The 14008-nt window shown below is 43.2% G+C and overlaps 2 protein-coding genes across 2 annotated transcripts in view; both read right to left on the bottom strand.

Annotated features, from left to right (window-relative positions):
* Positions 1-2906: 2906 nt before the first annotated feature.
* On the bottom strand, positions 2907-7709 carry LOC311439674 (scavenger receptor cysteine-rich domain-containing protein DMBT1-like). Its single transcript, XM_084525648.1, has 10 exons — positions 7604-7709; positions 7429-7461; positions 7207-7239; positions 7026-7058; positions 6802-6834; positions 6621-6653; positions 5561-5596; positions 4866-5041; positions 4277-4662; positions 2907-3377 (listed from the first exon to the last, which is right to left on the bottom strand). The coding sequence occupies exons 8-10, from the start codon at positions 5013-5015 to the stop codon at positions 3137-3139; spliced, it is 777 nt and encodes a 258-aa protein (XP_084381774.1). The 5' UTR covers positions 5016-5041; positions 5561-5596; positions 6621-6653; positions 6802-6834; positions 7026-7058; positions 7207-7239; positions 7429-7461; positions 7604-7709; the 3' UTR covers positions 2907-3136.
* Positions 7710-10576: 2867 nt separating this feature from the next.
* Positions 10577-14008, bottom strand: part of DMBT1 (deleted in malignant brain tumors 1) — a gene marked incomplete at its 3' end in the record, with an annotated part of 83895 nt that continues 80463 nt past the window's right edge. The window contains exons 70-72 of the mRNA XM_084525505.1: positions 13498-13589; positions 11842-12034; positions 10577-10944 (exon numbers count right to left, since the gene is read on the bottom strand). Of these exons, the coding sequence (XP_084381631.1) occupies positions 10577-10944; positions 11842-12034; positions 13498-13589 (653 nt within the window). The remainder of the gene's footprint in view (positions 10945-11841; positions 12035-13497; positions 13590-14008) is intronic.

Below are 14008 nucleotides of genomic sequence, written 5' to 3'. Positions count from 1 at the left end.
GACCCGAACAGAAATGTTTGGGGGGGACTGACAGACTGCCCCTTTGGGGACCAACGTGTCCAGCTCAAAGCGTGGGGCAGAGGGAGCTCCGTGGTTCCCACCTCTATTTTGACACCCGTCCTTTCGGGTTGCATGGGCAGAGCATTCAGTGTTCCTGCTGAAGATTCCTTGGGTTATAAAGTGGGACTATCATAGCGGAGTTGTCCCGAGTAATAATTTCCCATTGCTGAAGCATTCGTGGGTGAACAAGACAACGTCAATGTTACCCACAGATTTAAAAGAACAGCATTGCACTGCGGCCACATTGTAAGTAAAACTTTTGTAGTCCCACAGCAGAAGGCACAAAAACGTCCCAAGAGCCCCAGTTCCTCTGAGCAAAAACCTAATGAATATCTGCTCCAATATATATACACTACTTTGTCTGCCTTTCTTGAAGGACCAAAGCTCTTTAAATATGGAGTATTTCCTACTGCAGCAGCAGATAGCCCGTGTTTAAAGCTTCCACAGGCTGTGCTACTGCCAGTGCCACAGATGTGCCCTTCCCCTAGCCTTGGCACCTACGTGGTGTGGGAATAGCCACGGAAAACGGGAGCTGAGCTGTGAGACTCTTTCCAATGCAGAGGGCTGGTGTCCCACAGCTGTGCAAACAGGGGTTCTTTCAAGTTTCCTAAGTCAAGAAGAGTTGTGGTGCAGACCTTTTTGAAGCACATCCAGGTACTTCTCTTTTATAACAAATTGTTTGTATACAAACACACTTGTTTCTTTTCTACACAGATTGATATGGAAATATGATGCCTCTGTAATGATGCTACCTTTCTAGTCTCAGACATGTACCTTATTTAAAACAATCCTGTCTATATTTTTATCCTTTAAGGACTTTGAATGCAACTCTTTCTTCCTCAGGACAGGGTATTTACATTGTCTTTAAATGTGAGACATTGAATACGTGCATAAAGCCACTGCAATAGTATTTGAATTCTCTTTTGTTTCCAGAAATACTACATTTGCATTTACTCTGTATAGCCTTTCATTTCTTAAACCCACACACATATGTGCAAGCAATTTTCAAGTGCTAACATCCACTTTTTATGCATTTAATTTGTGAACTGGGGTACAATGCCCAGCCAGTCATCGCTGTGTCTATCAACTCCAAGAAAAAATACACAATACGTCCGTGGCTATGATGCTCTGGCAAGCTGGTAGGTATGAGTTGGTAGGCTAACTGCTGGTATTACTTGTGTACAAACGATGAGGAAATTCTCCTGCTCTGTGTTTGCTCTGGAGGGACTGGACCCCTGAGCCCTGTGGATCTGGAGGGCTGAGTGGGGCTCTGGTGCTTGCAGGGATGGCTCTGAGCACTGCAGCTCGTGCACCAGATCTGAGCCTTCAAACCATTTTCCAATCCCCTGTGTTCACACACCGTGTTGACAGTGTGATGTGCTCACATACCAGGTGATGCTGAAATATTAATGGCCCGCTTTGAGTTCCCTCTTCCACCTCAGAAGAAAATGGCTGGCAAAGTCCTTTAAAATGAGAACAGGATGACTGTATGGAAAGTATTTTAAAATAGCTGATCCTTAGAACAAATTAGTGTGCATTTTGGAACAAAGGAACAAGCATTTGGCTGTTGTGGATCTGTTATTTACAGGCACTTTCCCTCACTGCCTGCAGCTGAGATTTCCCTGCAATAGCAGGGAAAATGTGATTTCAAGCACTTTAAGTCATTACCTGTGAGAAGCAGAACGGCAGGGTTACAAGTGCAATGGATTTTGGTGTGAATTACGTGCAATTAGGAAATATTCTGGCTCAGGACTGGAGTCCTGGCCATTTTTTTACAAGGGCATTACAGTCCCACAGGGTTAGGGCTTTGGCTGTGAGCCCACTTGGCACTACACAGGCCAAGACAGGGGCTGAGCCACCAGGTCAGAGATCTGGTCAGAGCAGGGACTTGGTGTGAGACCTGCAGAAGTTTGTTGTCTGAGAGCTGTGTAAATTATTCATGGAGAAGCTGAGTTTCATAATGATTGTAATCTTTTTTTTTTTTTTTTAATTAATTAATTAATTAATTTATTTATTTATTTATTTATTTATTTTGGTCTTGTATTTCAGACTCTAAACACTAGGCATCTTTATTCCCTACAGAGCATCTCGTTATGAGTTTGGGCAACCTGTACATATTGGGTAATCTCTATATATTCACCATATAGAAACTGAGTATTGGCCTTGAAGATCCTTTTCACACCCTGAGTTTAGATTATCAAAAGGTTATCATCAGATTATCAAAATTTAATCCATCTCTTTCCCTCAATTGACTGCTGGGCTACTGTACAATCTGCAGTCAACTGTCATGATATTTTTCTCTATTCTGAACTGAAAATTATAGTTCTTTTGTTTGTTTGTTTGTTTGTTTGTTTCAGTAAGTCATTCCAAATAGGACAATTTAACATACTGAATCACAGAAACACTTTTTTTTTTGGCTCAAAGTGATTTAATTTGAACAGATATTGAAAGGGAAAAGATGAAGAAAATGCTTGTAATGAAAAAAAAAAAAAAAAAAAAGTGCTATAGTTCTAGTCTCCAGTAATACAAACTAACGTATGGAAGATTTTAATAGTTTATAGGTACCGCAGAGATTGTATCTCAGGACATGTACAATATTTTTTTTTCCAATTATTTCTGAATTCCTATTTACAATAATTGCTTAGGCATTATTGGTTGCAAGGGATTCTTATCCTGTGATTTAGGTCTCTTCTTGAGCTCAGAAAGCAGCACAGCTGCTTACATCTGTAAGGCAGGTTAATCATTCCTGAATGCTAAGTATTTGAGCTATTCAGTACAATGGGGAGAACTGTAAGAACAGTAAGAGGGAAACAGCTTTGATGAGAAAAATCAGCCAGCTGATCCAATTACACTTTGTCACGGAGAGTTTTTACTGAAGCTTAGGCTTTTACAGATCTGGAATATAGATAAAAATATCTGAAATTAAGAAACACAAGTACAGTTAAGATTACAATACCTTTAGATTTACGCCCCCTATTAAAATTTACTTTTAGAATTTATTAGCAGGTGTGCAACATACTGATCATGTATGTAAGTGATCAACATGATATTATAATTAGAAGAAGCATTATTGGCGCTACTGTAATCTGGAGACCACAACAATGACGTCTTCATCGCTGTCACTTGTGCTTCTTTTGTTTCTCCTTATGCAGCCCTGGTAGCATCGGGAGGAATAATTGTATCTGTTGCACACTGACATTCTGCACTGCAGGTAAACGGATGAGTATCTGCCGATAAAGCTGGGGGCTCTGAATTTGAACTGGACAATCCTCCTGTCTGGTGAATAGTAGCTCCTATAAGTTGGGTCTCTTACACACCTGAGAAAAGAAAAAAGGAAAAAAAAATACAATTATCATACAAAAATTGTGACATTGTTACTGTGTCATTTGTTTTATCATTTAGAAGCAATTTGCATTCAGGATTTTTAAACTGTGAAGTTAATCACAATTCACAGCCCAGAACTCCTGAACATAGATGGAGTTATATGGAATTTATATATGTAACTTGGTATATAATAAGTAATGCTACATATATAAATATCACACACATATGTAGACATATAAATGTAAAACATCGGATGAGGTTTTAAATATATGAGCAAGAGCTGTGCAGCCCTATTATCTTTCCAAAGTAATTTTTTATTTCAACTTTAAACTTCCTAAGAACTGTAAAGGAACATACCCATATCCCAAATCAAACAAAACCACTTAAATGAGGAGGTTTACATGTATCCTTGTCTAAATTAATATGTTTCAAAATATAATTTGTGAAATACCTTCTTAAAAATTATACTGATTTCTCTTCCCTGGCAGAATATAACAGTGAATTAAATGTAAAATGCCACTAAACAAAAGTGTCCATCCTAATAGGTAGTTCATTTAAAATCTAGCTGCTTCTTCACAGAATCACAGAATTTCTAGGTTGGAAGAGACCTCAAGATCATCAAGTCCAACCTCTGACCTAACGCTAACAGTCCTCCACTAAACCATATCCCTAAGTTCAACATCTAAACGTCTTTTAAAGACCTCCAGGGATGGTGACTCCACCACTTCTCTGGGCAGCCCGTTCCAATGTTTAACAAGACATTCTTGCTAATGGATAACTCAAAAGGGCTACAGAACTGTGGATTTGTGTTATATGTATTTGTTATTGACCTTATCACGTAATTCACATGCAAGAAATTATTTGGAAATAGTTGTTGAGATATTTTCCTTACCCATTTCTTATTATATCAGATGCCACAGTTGTAAAGTCATAAGGATTTGGAGAGACCACACACGTGTCTGCGAACAGCATCAGATTCGGCTCTGCGCCATAGAGGGTAGCACGAACAAACAAATCCCGGTTTGGCAGAACGTAGTATGGTGGAGACCTCACTACATTGGAAAAAGATGGTGAATCATAAAAGGCAAACTTGACAACAAATCGTCCAGATGGAGTTTGCTGGTACGGAGACTCTCTAATGCTGGGTAGAGCTTTGAAACTGGGATTGCTGTATATTCTGCAGGCGAGGTTCAGCAGCGAGTTCCTATTTCTGCTGTAGAGGTTGCCCGACATGGATCCTTCCACTGTGTTGGAATAAGTGATGGCTCCACGTGTTATCTGTTAAAATATTAGTGAGTTTAGAGCTGCAAAGTAGTGCAGAACCATTTTCCTGAATGCCACTGGGAAGCTGGGGGAGCTGAGGGATAGCAGGGCCTGGCCCTGCTGGCCAACCTTGGCCTCACAGCTGAGGCAAAGTTTTGTTCATAAATAACTTTGACACCATCTTGGCATGTGATAATTTCAAGGCTAGACTTTCTCACCAGCCTCCTCGTGCCACAGCCGTTGTACGGTATGCGGAAGGTGACGTGGAAGTTGGTGATCACAGGCCTGCACCTGGGGTCTTGCAGGTGGACGCTCCCTGCAAGGTACCCTCGGGAGTTGAGGTAGGATCTCCTGATGATGGCCCGCATGTAATTAGGCAGACAGGTGAGGGTTACTAGAGGAGAAGAAATTTAATGTTAATAAACCAGATTTTAGTATACATTAATAGGCAGCATGCATTAAATACCAGTGTGCTTCACAACTGCAGATGTGGGCTTTGCTGACTAAGCTGGAGAAAACAGCTGAGTGGAGAGAAAATGAATTCCTCTCTTTCTTCGCTGGTGCCATAGCTTATCACTCCCTCCTACAGCTAACCCTGAGGTCACACACATCAGCAATTCTGCAGGACACAGTGAGCTTGCCACGACAACCCCTGAGCTGCTGCTTTTCTTTCGAGGTCCCTGCTGCCACACCTGGCCAGCAGCCTGGCAATCCATGGACAGGTGTTTCAAATGTCTTTTTTTTCCATAAATGTTGCAGATGTAGGCCAGCTTGTCCCGCTTGGGCAAGCCTCTGCTCTCTGCCTCAGATGCTGCCTGCCATGATCTGCCAGCCCTCTTCAGCTCACATCTTGCCCAGTGTGCAGGGAACTAGTGAGGGAAAAGAATTAAAAAGAAGAAGGAGAAGGCCCTACCTTGGCTTATAGGTGCTGGCCTTGATTTTGGAGGAGCTTTTAATGAAGAAAAAAAAAAATAAATGAGAGTGAATGATGAAAATATGTGCTTGTATGTAATCAGTTAATATCCACTGTAATCAGCTGAATGCAGTCAGACTAGAAAATATTAATATCAACAGAGCTGAAGAACAGAGCTGTCATGGACAAAAAACTCATATTAAGAAAAGCATGCAGGCTTGAATGATGACATATTACTAGCAATAACAGGAACAAGATCTAATTCTGCTTATTCATTTGTTTAGGCAGATGACTCTATGCTCAAATGAATGCTTTTTATCAGAAGTTCAGTTTTCTGTAGGTCACCAGAAAAATAGAGTTAATTTACTGATGCAGTCTTTTAGCAATGTGAGGCTGATAGGGCCAGACTTAAAAACAAGACCTTAGTCTGCCCTCTGAGCATTTGAGGCATGATATTTGCAATGTCTGAGCAGAACCTGAAATTCAACTTTCTTCAAAAGTTAAATCACATTGTCAAAAACTCTATCTAAGATTCAAAACAAATACCACTGAAAATATCAGAAATTCTCACTGACTCGGTTTCCAGTGGGGATGCAACTTTGGCAAGTGCACGAGGCTGACTTTCTAGGCATGAGGTGGGAAGCAATGTTAACGCATTGTCAGACCACAATCAGATAGCTGACTAAGCACTGAAACTGGAATAACACTGCACAATTTACAAGTGGTAATGCCTCTGTCTATAGGAATTTGAAGGACTGATGGAGTTGAGGAGATCGTTACCGTGAGAAAAGAAAATATGAAAGAAAACATTGTCTAAATCCTAAATAAATTCATCATTCGCATGAGAAATAATAAATGTGTACCCACATGAGGTAGGCCAAGGATTCCTAACATTTTTTGCCTGAGGACACTCCATGGTCCCCAAGCACCATCCCTGTGCCTCGGTTTTCCTCCACCCATTTGCAGTGCCTGGCCCTCAGCTCCAGGAGCTCTGTCCACGCTGCACGGCCAGGCAGTGCCGCTGCTCACCGGGCTGCTGGAAACAAGCACCAACAAGTACCTGATGTTTCTGCTGCTGGGGACTTGGTCGGAACTGCCAAAGAGAAAGCAAAAGCCAGGCTTCAGCCATTTTCCCATTACTGGGTGGGCAAAGCAAAGGCTGCTGCTTGTGGAGGCAATCAGCAGCGTTCTGCCAGGCTTCATCCTGGCACCAATTCCTCACAGAATAAAGTGGTCAGTACCTGGTACTGGAGGTGTGGTGGTTTCAGCAGGGACTGGTGAGGCAAGGAAGAGAACACAAGTGCCAGTTAGGAGCTGCCATGGGCCAGACAAGCAGGATGAACCCATGCCACAGCAGAGCCAAAGGCTCCTGTTTGGAGGGTGGCTGTGTGCAACCCCAGGGGAGGCTGCTGCAACCTGGGCATAGCCACACTCAGCTGTAGGGTCTATGAGCAGGAATAAATACCTGGTGTTTCGGCCACAGTGGTCTCAGTTGGGGCTGCCAAAGAGAAAGCAAAAGCCAGGCTTTAGTAGTCTTTCCATTACTGTGGGAGCAAACCAAAGGTTGCTGCTTGTGGAGGGAATCAGCAGCGTTCTGCCAGGCTTCATCCTGGCACCAATTCCTCACAGAATAAAGTGGTCAGTACCTGGTGCTGGAGGTGTGGTGGTTTCAGCAGGGACTGGTGAGGCAAGGAAGAGAACACAAGTGCCAGTTAGGAGCTGCCATGGGCTGGAGAGGCAGGAGGAACCCACACCACAGTGGAGGCACAGGCTCCTGTTTGGAGGGTGGATGCTTGCAGCCCCAGGGGAGGCTGCTGCAGCCGGGGCACAACCACTCAGCTGTAGGGTCTATGAGCAGGGATAAATACCTGGTGTTTCGGCCACAGTGGTCTCAGTTGGGGCTGCCAAAGAGAAAGCAAAAGCCAGGCTTCAGCCATTTTCCCATTACTGGGTGAGCAAAGCAAAGGCTTGTGGAGGCAATCAGCAGCGTTCTGCCAGGCTTCATCCTGGCACCAATTCCAGACAGAATAAAGCGTTCAGTACCTGGTACTGGAGGCGTGGTGGTTTCGGCAGGGGCTGGAGAGGCATGCAAGAGAGCACAAGTGCTGGTTAGGAACTGCCACAGGTCTGACAGGAGGGAGGAACTCGCGTCCCCCTTTGGAGGGTGGCTGCACACTGCTGGGGGAGGCTGCTGCAGCCGGGGCACAGCCACGCTCAGCTGTAGGGTCTATGAGCAGGGATAAATACCTGGTGTTTCGGCCACAGTGGTCTCAGCTGGGGCTGCCAAAGAGAAAGCAAAAGCCAGGCTTTAGTATTCTTTCCATTACTGTGTAGCAAACCAAAGACTGTCAAACCAAAGCAAAATTAATATTAAGGTGCCAGTAGGCCTGGTTTAATCAGACCCCTATTCCAGCTACATTATAGACGTTTACATTGTTCCATAATTTGTTATCTGTTTAACACAGCTTGTGGCCTTTTCACTGCCCTTCAGGGTGGGAGAAAGCCATGTGTGTGGTGTGTGTACCCCTACAGAGGTCAAAGAGCTCAGTGTTGTGGGACACCTCTCCCAGCTCATCACAACCACTGCGACAGCATCAGGAGTTTGTGTGCCCACTCACCTGTGTGCTGTGAGCTTCTGGGGGCTAACAGTGTGTAAGGGCTTTCTCACCACCAAGCAGTGCTGAGCTTACAAGGAATCAGCACTCCACGATGGGAGAAATAATGTTTGACTAAGCCTGAGGTGAATAAGCTAGCGGTGCAGTGCTCCCTACCTGTTGTTCCAGGTGTGGTAGGCTCCACAGGGACTGTTGGGAGAGAAAATAAAAAACATCAAAAAAATGAAGGGTAGATAAAATGTTTTCAGTTAAAGGGTCAGACAAGCAGCAGTACAGTCAGGGCTCTCCACCAGACCACAACTTGATTGGTGTTCCTGCCTCCATTTCTGCCACCCCACACTGCAGACCTTTGCCAGGAGAGGAGCAGTGATGCAGATTTGGGAGGGACACGCAGTGTTTCTGTCCTGACTCCTCACCCAGGCTGAAATGTGGTATGAATTGCTGTTTGCAGGGGAGCAGCCCCACTGCTGCAGTGTTTATCAGGGCCAACAAAAGCCTGGGAGGTGTGCCAGCCAGAACTGCTTTCAAATAAAATAAGTTACATCTAGCTTGAGATGGTTAGTTAGGAAGCAGTAAAGCCTCTTGATACATCCAAGGAGAAATCATTTTCAGCTTGCAAACTACAGAGGGCTGAGCAGGGCTGAGTGGATTAGGAGTGTGGGCTGAGAATCTGAACTTGATTTCTCCTTCTTAAAGTCTTCTGTTGCTTGCAGCTTGTGTGCAGCACATCAGAGATTCATTACAAGTGTTTCTCAGTAACCATCAATTAAGAGCAATGTGTGGTAGCAGTAAAAGGGGAGAGGAGAATATTTACCAAAAATAAAATCAGAGTCAAAATATGTGCCTTTTCAGAGTGGTAGTAGAAGCCTTATTCATTTCTTCAGCACTGTAAGTCTCGAGGCTACTGTTATTTGTTATATCACTGTAGTGCAATACAACAGCACAGCATGAACATCATTTCCCTAGAGGACCTCAGTCTATCTTATACAGAAACATCTAAGTCCAAAATGATTCCGTGGCCTGCCAGCCTACACTGATGTCTAGTACCAGACACATCATATTCATGCAGTGTCAGATTCTCCACCAAAACAATTTCCTTCTGCATCCTCAGCTAGCAGGACATAAGCTCAGTGTGAGCTCTGTTTTCTCCATAAGTTCATGTGATGCAGATACCATCTCTTTAAATGTGAGTATGAAATCATGAAATAGGCGTGCATTCCCGGGAGAGAAAGAATTAGAAGAAAATACGTTTACAAAGCTGCAAGTCTGAAACAAGCAATTTTAGGCCCAAATAGTCTTTGTTCCAGAGACAAGTTCCAGGTTGGGCTGCCAACACCTACCTGTGGGCATCTCTGGAAAGAAACATCTATAGCTCTGCTCTTCACTTTCTGCTTGCATGACCCTCCAGTAGAGGAACCCCTTGTGGGAAGGAGAGGATGGCTCCAGGTCACCTGCAGCTCAGGGGGGACCGGTCTGACTCATTCCCATGGGGCCACAGCCAGGGATGCCCATTCACTGCTCCAGCCTTGCACCAGGCTCCTCTTTTCATCCATGCACACTTTCATGCATGTCTTAGGAAACTTGATTCACATAAAATAAAATGGAGAAGGTGTGTACCTGCACAGATAACACCAGCATCTTCCTTGTGGAAGCAGTCATGTGTGCCCAGCCCCCTGTGGGAGCACTGCTCCAGGGAGTACTCATTCTCTGTGCATCTCACGTTGTCCAGGAGAATATCGCCTGTGCCTTCCCCAAAAAAGGCGTTAATTTTGGCTGAGAGAGCATCACCACAGCCCAACTACTCAGTTGTATGGGACACTTTAATTTACACGTGGGACATCCTCACCCAAGACACATATTTTCCTGGGTTGTTTAACCCCACTTGAGGTCTTTACTGAAAAACTCTCTCTTTAAAAAAATTAGAGTGGGAGAAACATTTCAGAAATGGTCTCACTTCTGTTTTGTCAGAGCACAGCTAGAAATCAGACACTTGCACAGCTTGGACTCAACCTCTGCTAGGGGGAGTGTAGGGTAGGACTGCCAAGGCCACTTGTTTTAAAATAATATTAAAGTAAATAGTGTCAGAGTATCTCTCTTGTAAAGTCCAGTAGGCATATGGCCATTTTCTTGCCAAGAATTGAATAGCACAAACTGGCAGCCAGTTCTTTTGGAGAGAATTTACAGCAAACACTTTATCTTTTCTTCTTCCTCACTCCTCTCGCTTCCTCCCAGTGCCATTTCCCCAGGTTCCCAGTACTCTTTCTGGGCTCTCCAGCTGCGCATGTTTCCAGTCAGAACAGAATTGCTGGAAAACTGGGAACTGACTTGAAGGAATCCTATAGAAAGTTGCTAAGAATAACTTCCTGACAAATCCAAGAAGAGGAAATTTGATTTACTATTGTCATCTTTCACATGGGAAATCAGCACTGACACGTGCCCGTGTACCTGCGCAAATGACACTGGCGTCTTCTTTTGGCTGACAGTTATGTACTGCTATCCTGCTGTGAGAGCACTCCCACAGGCTGCTTTCGCCCCCTCTGCACTGCACTTTGTCAAGGAGGATGTTCCCAGAGCCCTGCCCAAACTGGGCCTCGGGCACGGCCAGCAGAGCTTCCCCACAGCCCAGCTGCCGGCACACGACCTCAGCATCCCCTAGGTCCCAGCCGTCGTCGCACACCGTGCCCCAGCTGCCGTTGTAATAGAGCTCAACACGGCCCGAGCACCTGCTGTCGCCGTCTGCGAGTCGCAGGGACTGAGCTGAAGCATCTGCTGTGGAGGAAGATCACCGCACGTCGCTGCCATTTATCCTAGGCTGTGCCAAAGACCGTCTTCAGGCCAGCCCGCACCGCGGTGAAGACAGGAGTGGGTAGCCCACAGAGTAATCTGCTGCCACAGAGGATCCTCCCCTGAACCTCAGCTCTCTTTTAGGACTGATGTTATAAATTCTTGAACTTGTTTTTTCACTGGTTGATACTATATGCAATATCTGATGGGCATGGACAAAGTCATCTTCCACAACATGCTGATATCTGGGGAAAATGATCCTCATCCCTACGACTAGCAAAGTAGAAGGATTTCTACTTTTTCTTTACCATCTTTCTCACCTATATAGTAGTGCTGTCTAAACAATTAACACAACTACCCAGAGCCAAGCTTTTCCTGAGATACCTTGCATTACAACCTGAAGGCTGTGTGTTTTTTTCTTTCCTTTTTTTTTTTTTTTTTTTTTCTTTTTCTTTTTACATTTTCCCCCCATCTTCTTTAAATAATGCCTGATTCAGCTTCTTTTCACTCTGGCATAACAGATGGTTGGCACAGCATCATTTCCCAGGAATAGTAGCAGAGCTATTTCTACAGATCAGGCTCATTTCTGAGAGCTGGGTACTTATGGAATAACCCACACATTTATCTCACTTTCAGAGGGAAAGGCTTTTAGAGATCTGAAGTTCCAAATTAGTTTTATGGGTCTGGAGTGTATTTTTCTTTCAGAGAAAGAAATCAGAGACTCTGCCGACAACATAATTGAGTTCCTCTGAGTTTGTTGCCATCATAAACTGTACCAAGTACACACAGCTGTCTTACTTCTTGGTAGGTCTGTGATTACAAGGTTTTCATTTCGGGACATTTTGCTGTCACCTGGCAGTCATTTGTAACCAACTAATGCACATCCATTCAGAATGAGTGCCATGTTTCCAAGGACTCTCTTTGCCCTTAATTTCTTTTTGCTGGCCATGATCAAAGCTCCTTCCATCTGAGTACCATGCTTATCATTTCCTTCTGCAAAAGTTGGCTGTAAAGAAATGTCAGCAGCAATATTCTTGGCTCGCTTCCCAAGATCAAGGTCTGAACTTCTATGAGACTGCCAAATATGATTTCAGGGATAAGAAAATAATTGAGACAAAAGATAACTAATTAATTTGTTGAACCAGGTGTTGAGCAGTCACTAGCGATAGTGAAAGGTGTTACATAAGTTTAAGAACTGGACTTCATTAGCTATCTAGGGCTAGGTGGGAGGAGTGAGAAAAAGGCAGATTAAAAAATATATATCCAGATCTTGACTTAGATTACAGGCAGTAATAAATTCATTGTGATTCAGCTGATATTAAAAATAGCTTTACTGAGGGGGAGGCAACCTCTGAATTAGACTTACTAAGTAAATGAAGTATTTCACTAATCTGAAATATGAATGTCAATCCGAAATAAAGGACCGATTAAGTAGCAGCCCCAAGAATTGTTAATGCATTCTTGTGGGTGTGTCTAGACAGATGAAAGGCAACTTTCTGCTTTCAGCAAATGAATAAAATAAAGCATTAGATATTTGCTTCTCTTCAAAGTCAGTGTTTTGTACTTAGGTAAGTGTAAAATATAATCAAAAGAAACAGTAAGCACTTAGTTTCCCTGAACCATTAACCCAAAGAGCCGTTTATCTATGGTTGGTGCAAGTAAAAGTAATGAGATTGTCAGTTACAGCTAAAGAGGGCACTTTTTCACTATAACCATTAAACAGCTTCCTTGTTGCACACAGTGTGCATAAATAGGATGAAATTGTTTGCTCAAATGCATGGTTGAATAGACATAAGCATAGCACTTAAAAGTAGTAATGAAGGTATTCTTGGAAAACCATATATACACCTCATATTAGATTCCTTAAACCTGTATTGTAGTCAACTGATCAGTCATTTAAGAAGAAATTCACATTCAACTTCTGAAAGCCAAGAAGATAAAAGTAAATCCTGAGGGACCACGTTCATTTCTCAGTTTCACTGCTGTGTGCTAACTGCAAACTTCTTTTCATTCATCTGGAATAGGTCCCAGTCTGAACATGTAAGGCAGGCAGCAAAATCTGGTCAAAGCTCTGTAAAATATTCTTTAAAGCAAGAAAGTTTTCTTTTCTATCCTTTTGAAATTGGAATGACTGGCAGTAAAAAGGTAGAGAAACACTGACTTAAATTTCTCCTGTACTAAAGATTTGTCTGTTAATATCTAAGACAATTAACATTTGTAGAAAATAGGGTGGGTAGACCCTAGATCTTGAACATGAAGGTATTGTTAAAAATAAGGTTGATGGATGGAGCATTAAGCAGATTTGTACTACATTTCCTAGACCTGCTACCACTGGTATTGAGACACAGCTCTGATCTTTTGAGAAAATAGATAAAGCTGTAGAAGAGAAGAAGCTCTATAAAAGGTTCTGAAGAGAAGAATTATCAGTTGCTTCAGTAATTGTTTGTCATGTTATGCAGCATCTTGAGCTAACAGACGGTAAGGGTGTTAAATAGCCAGCCGCAGCTACTGTACTGTAATGAAACCCTCAGCCATTACCACTGACACTTTGGAACAGGACAGATAGAGTGACAGAAGGAAAGGCAAGATTTGTGCGCTCTCTGGAGGACAGGATGAGAATTCAAAATGATCTTCATAAACAGAGTAAATGTCAAAAATCAGCAAGTTGAACTTCAGCACAGACAGATGCAATGCACTGCTCATTGCAAAAAGAAAGCCAAGGCACAAAGGCAAAATCATCCTCTTAGCTGGCACAGAAGGGCCATGGAAAGACTGGAAGTCAACAGTGTTGGCACTGCAGTGAGCTAGTCCAATCTCAGCTTGCTCTCAGAGTGATACACTAGGTCTACTTATCCTCCTTGGCACTAATGAGCCCTCAGCTGCTCATTTGGTGATTGTACATTTAAGAAAGAGGTAACAGGGAGAACTTGGATTTAAGAAATGTAATAGGCTTGAAAATCATGAGCTCTAAATTTAAAGAGCTGAATTTAGTTTATATGGGAAGTGTCTTTCAATATTAAGAAGAGGACTATAAAGAGGATTGCCATGA

The sequence above is a fragment of the Aythya ferina genome, assembly GCF_964211825.1.
Source record: "Aythya ferina genome assembly, chromosome: 7".
Lineage (NCBI taxonomy): Eukaryota > Metazoa > Chordata > Aves > Anseriformes > Anatidae > Aythya > Aythya ferina.
This window is presented reverse-complemented; position numbering and strand designations above follow the sequence as displayed.

Bases quoted from the DNA above. Each gene is read 5' to 3' on its own strand.
- LOC311439674 (XM_084525648.1), bottom strand. From the start codon at position 5,015: ATGCGGGCCATCATCAGGAGATCCTACCTCAACTCCCGAGGGTACCTT. The intron at 4,663-4,865 runs GTGAGAAAGTCT...ATATTTTAACAG, and splicing joins GCTGTGGCACGAGGAGGCTG to ATAACACGTGGAGCCATCAC. The intron at 3,378-4,276 runs GTAAGGAAAATA...TTCTTTTCTCAG, and splicing joins TCTGATATAATAAGAAATGG to GTGTGTAAGAGACCCAACTT.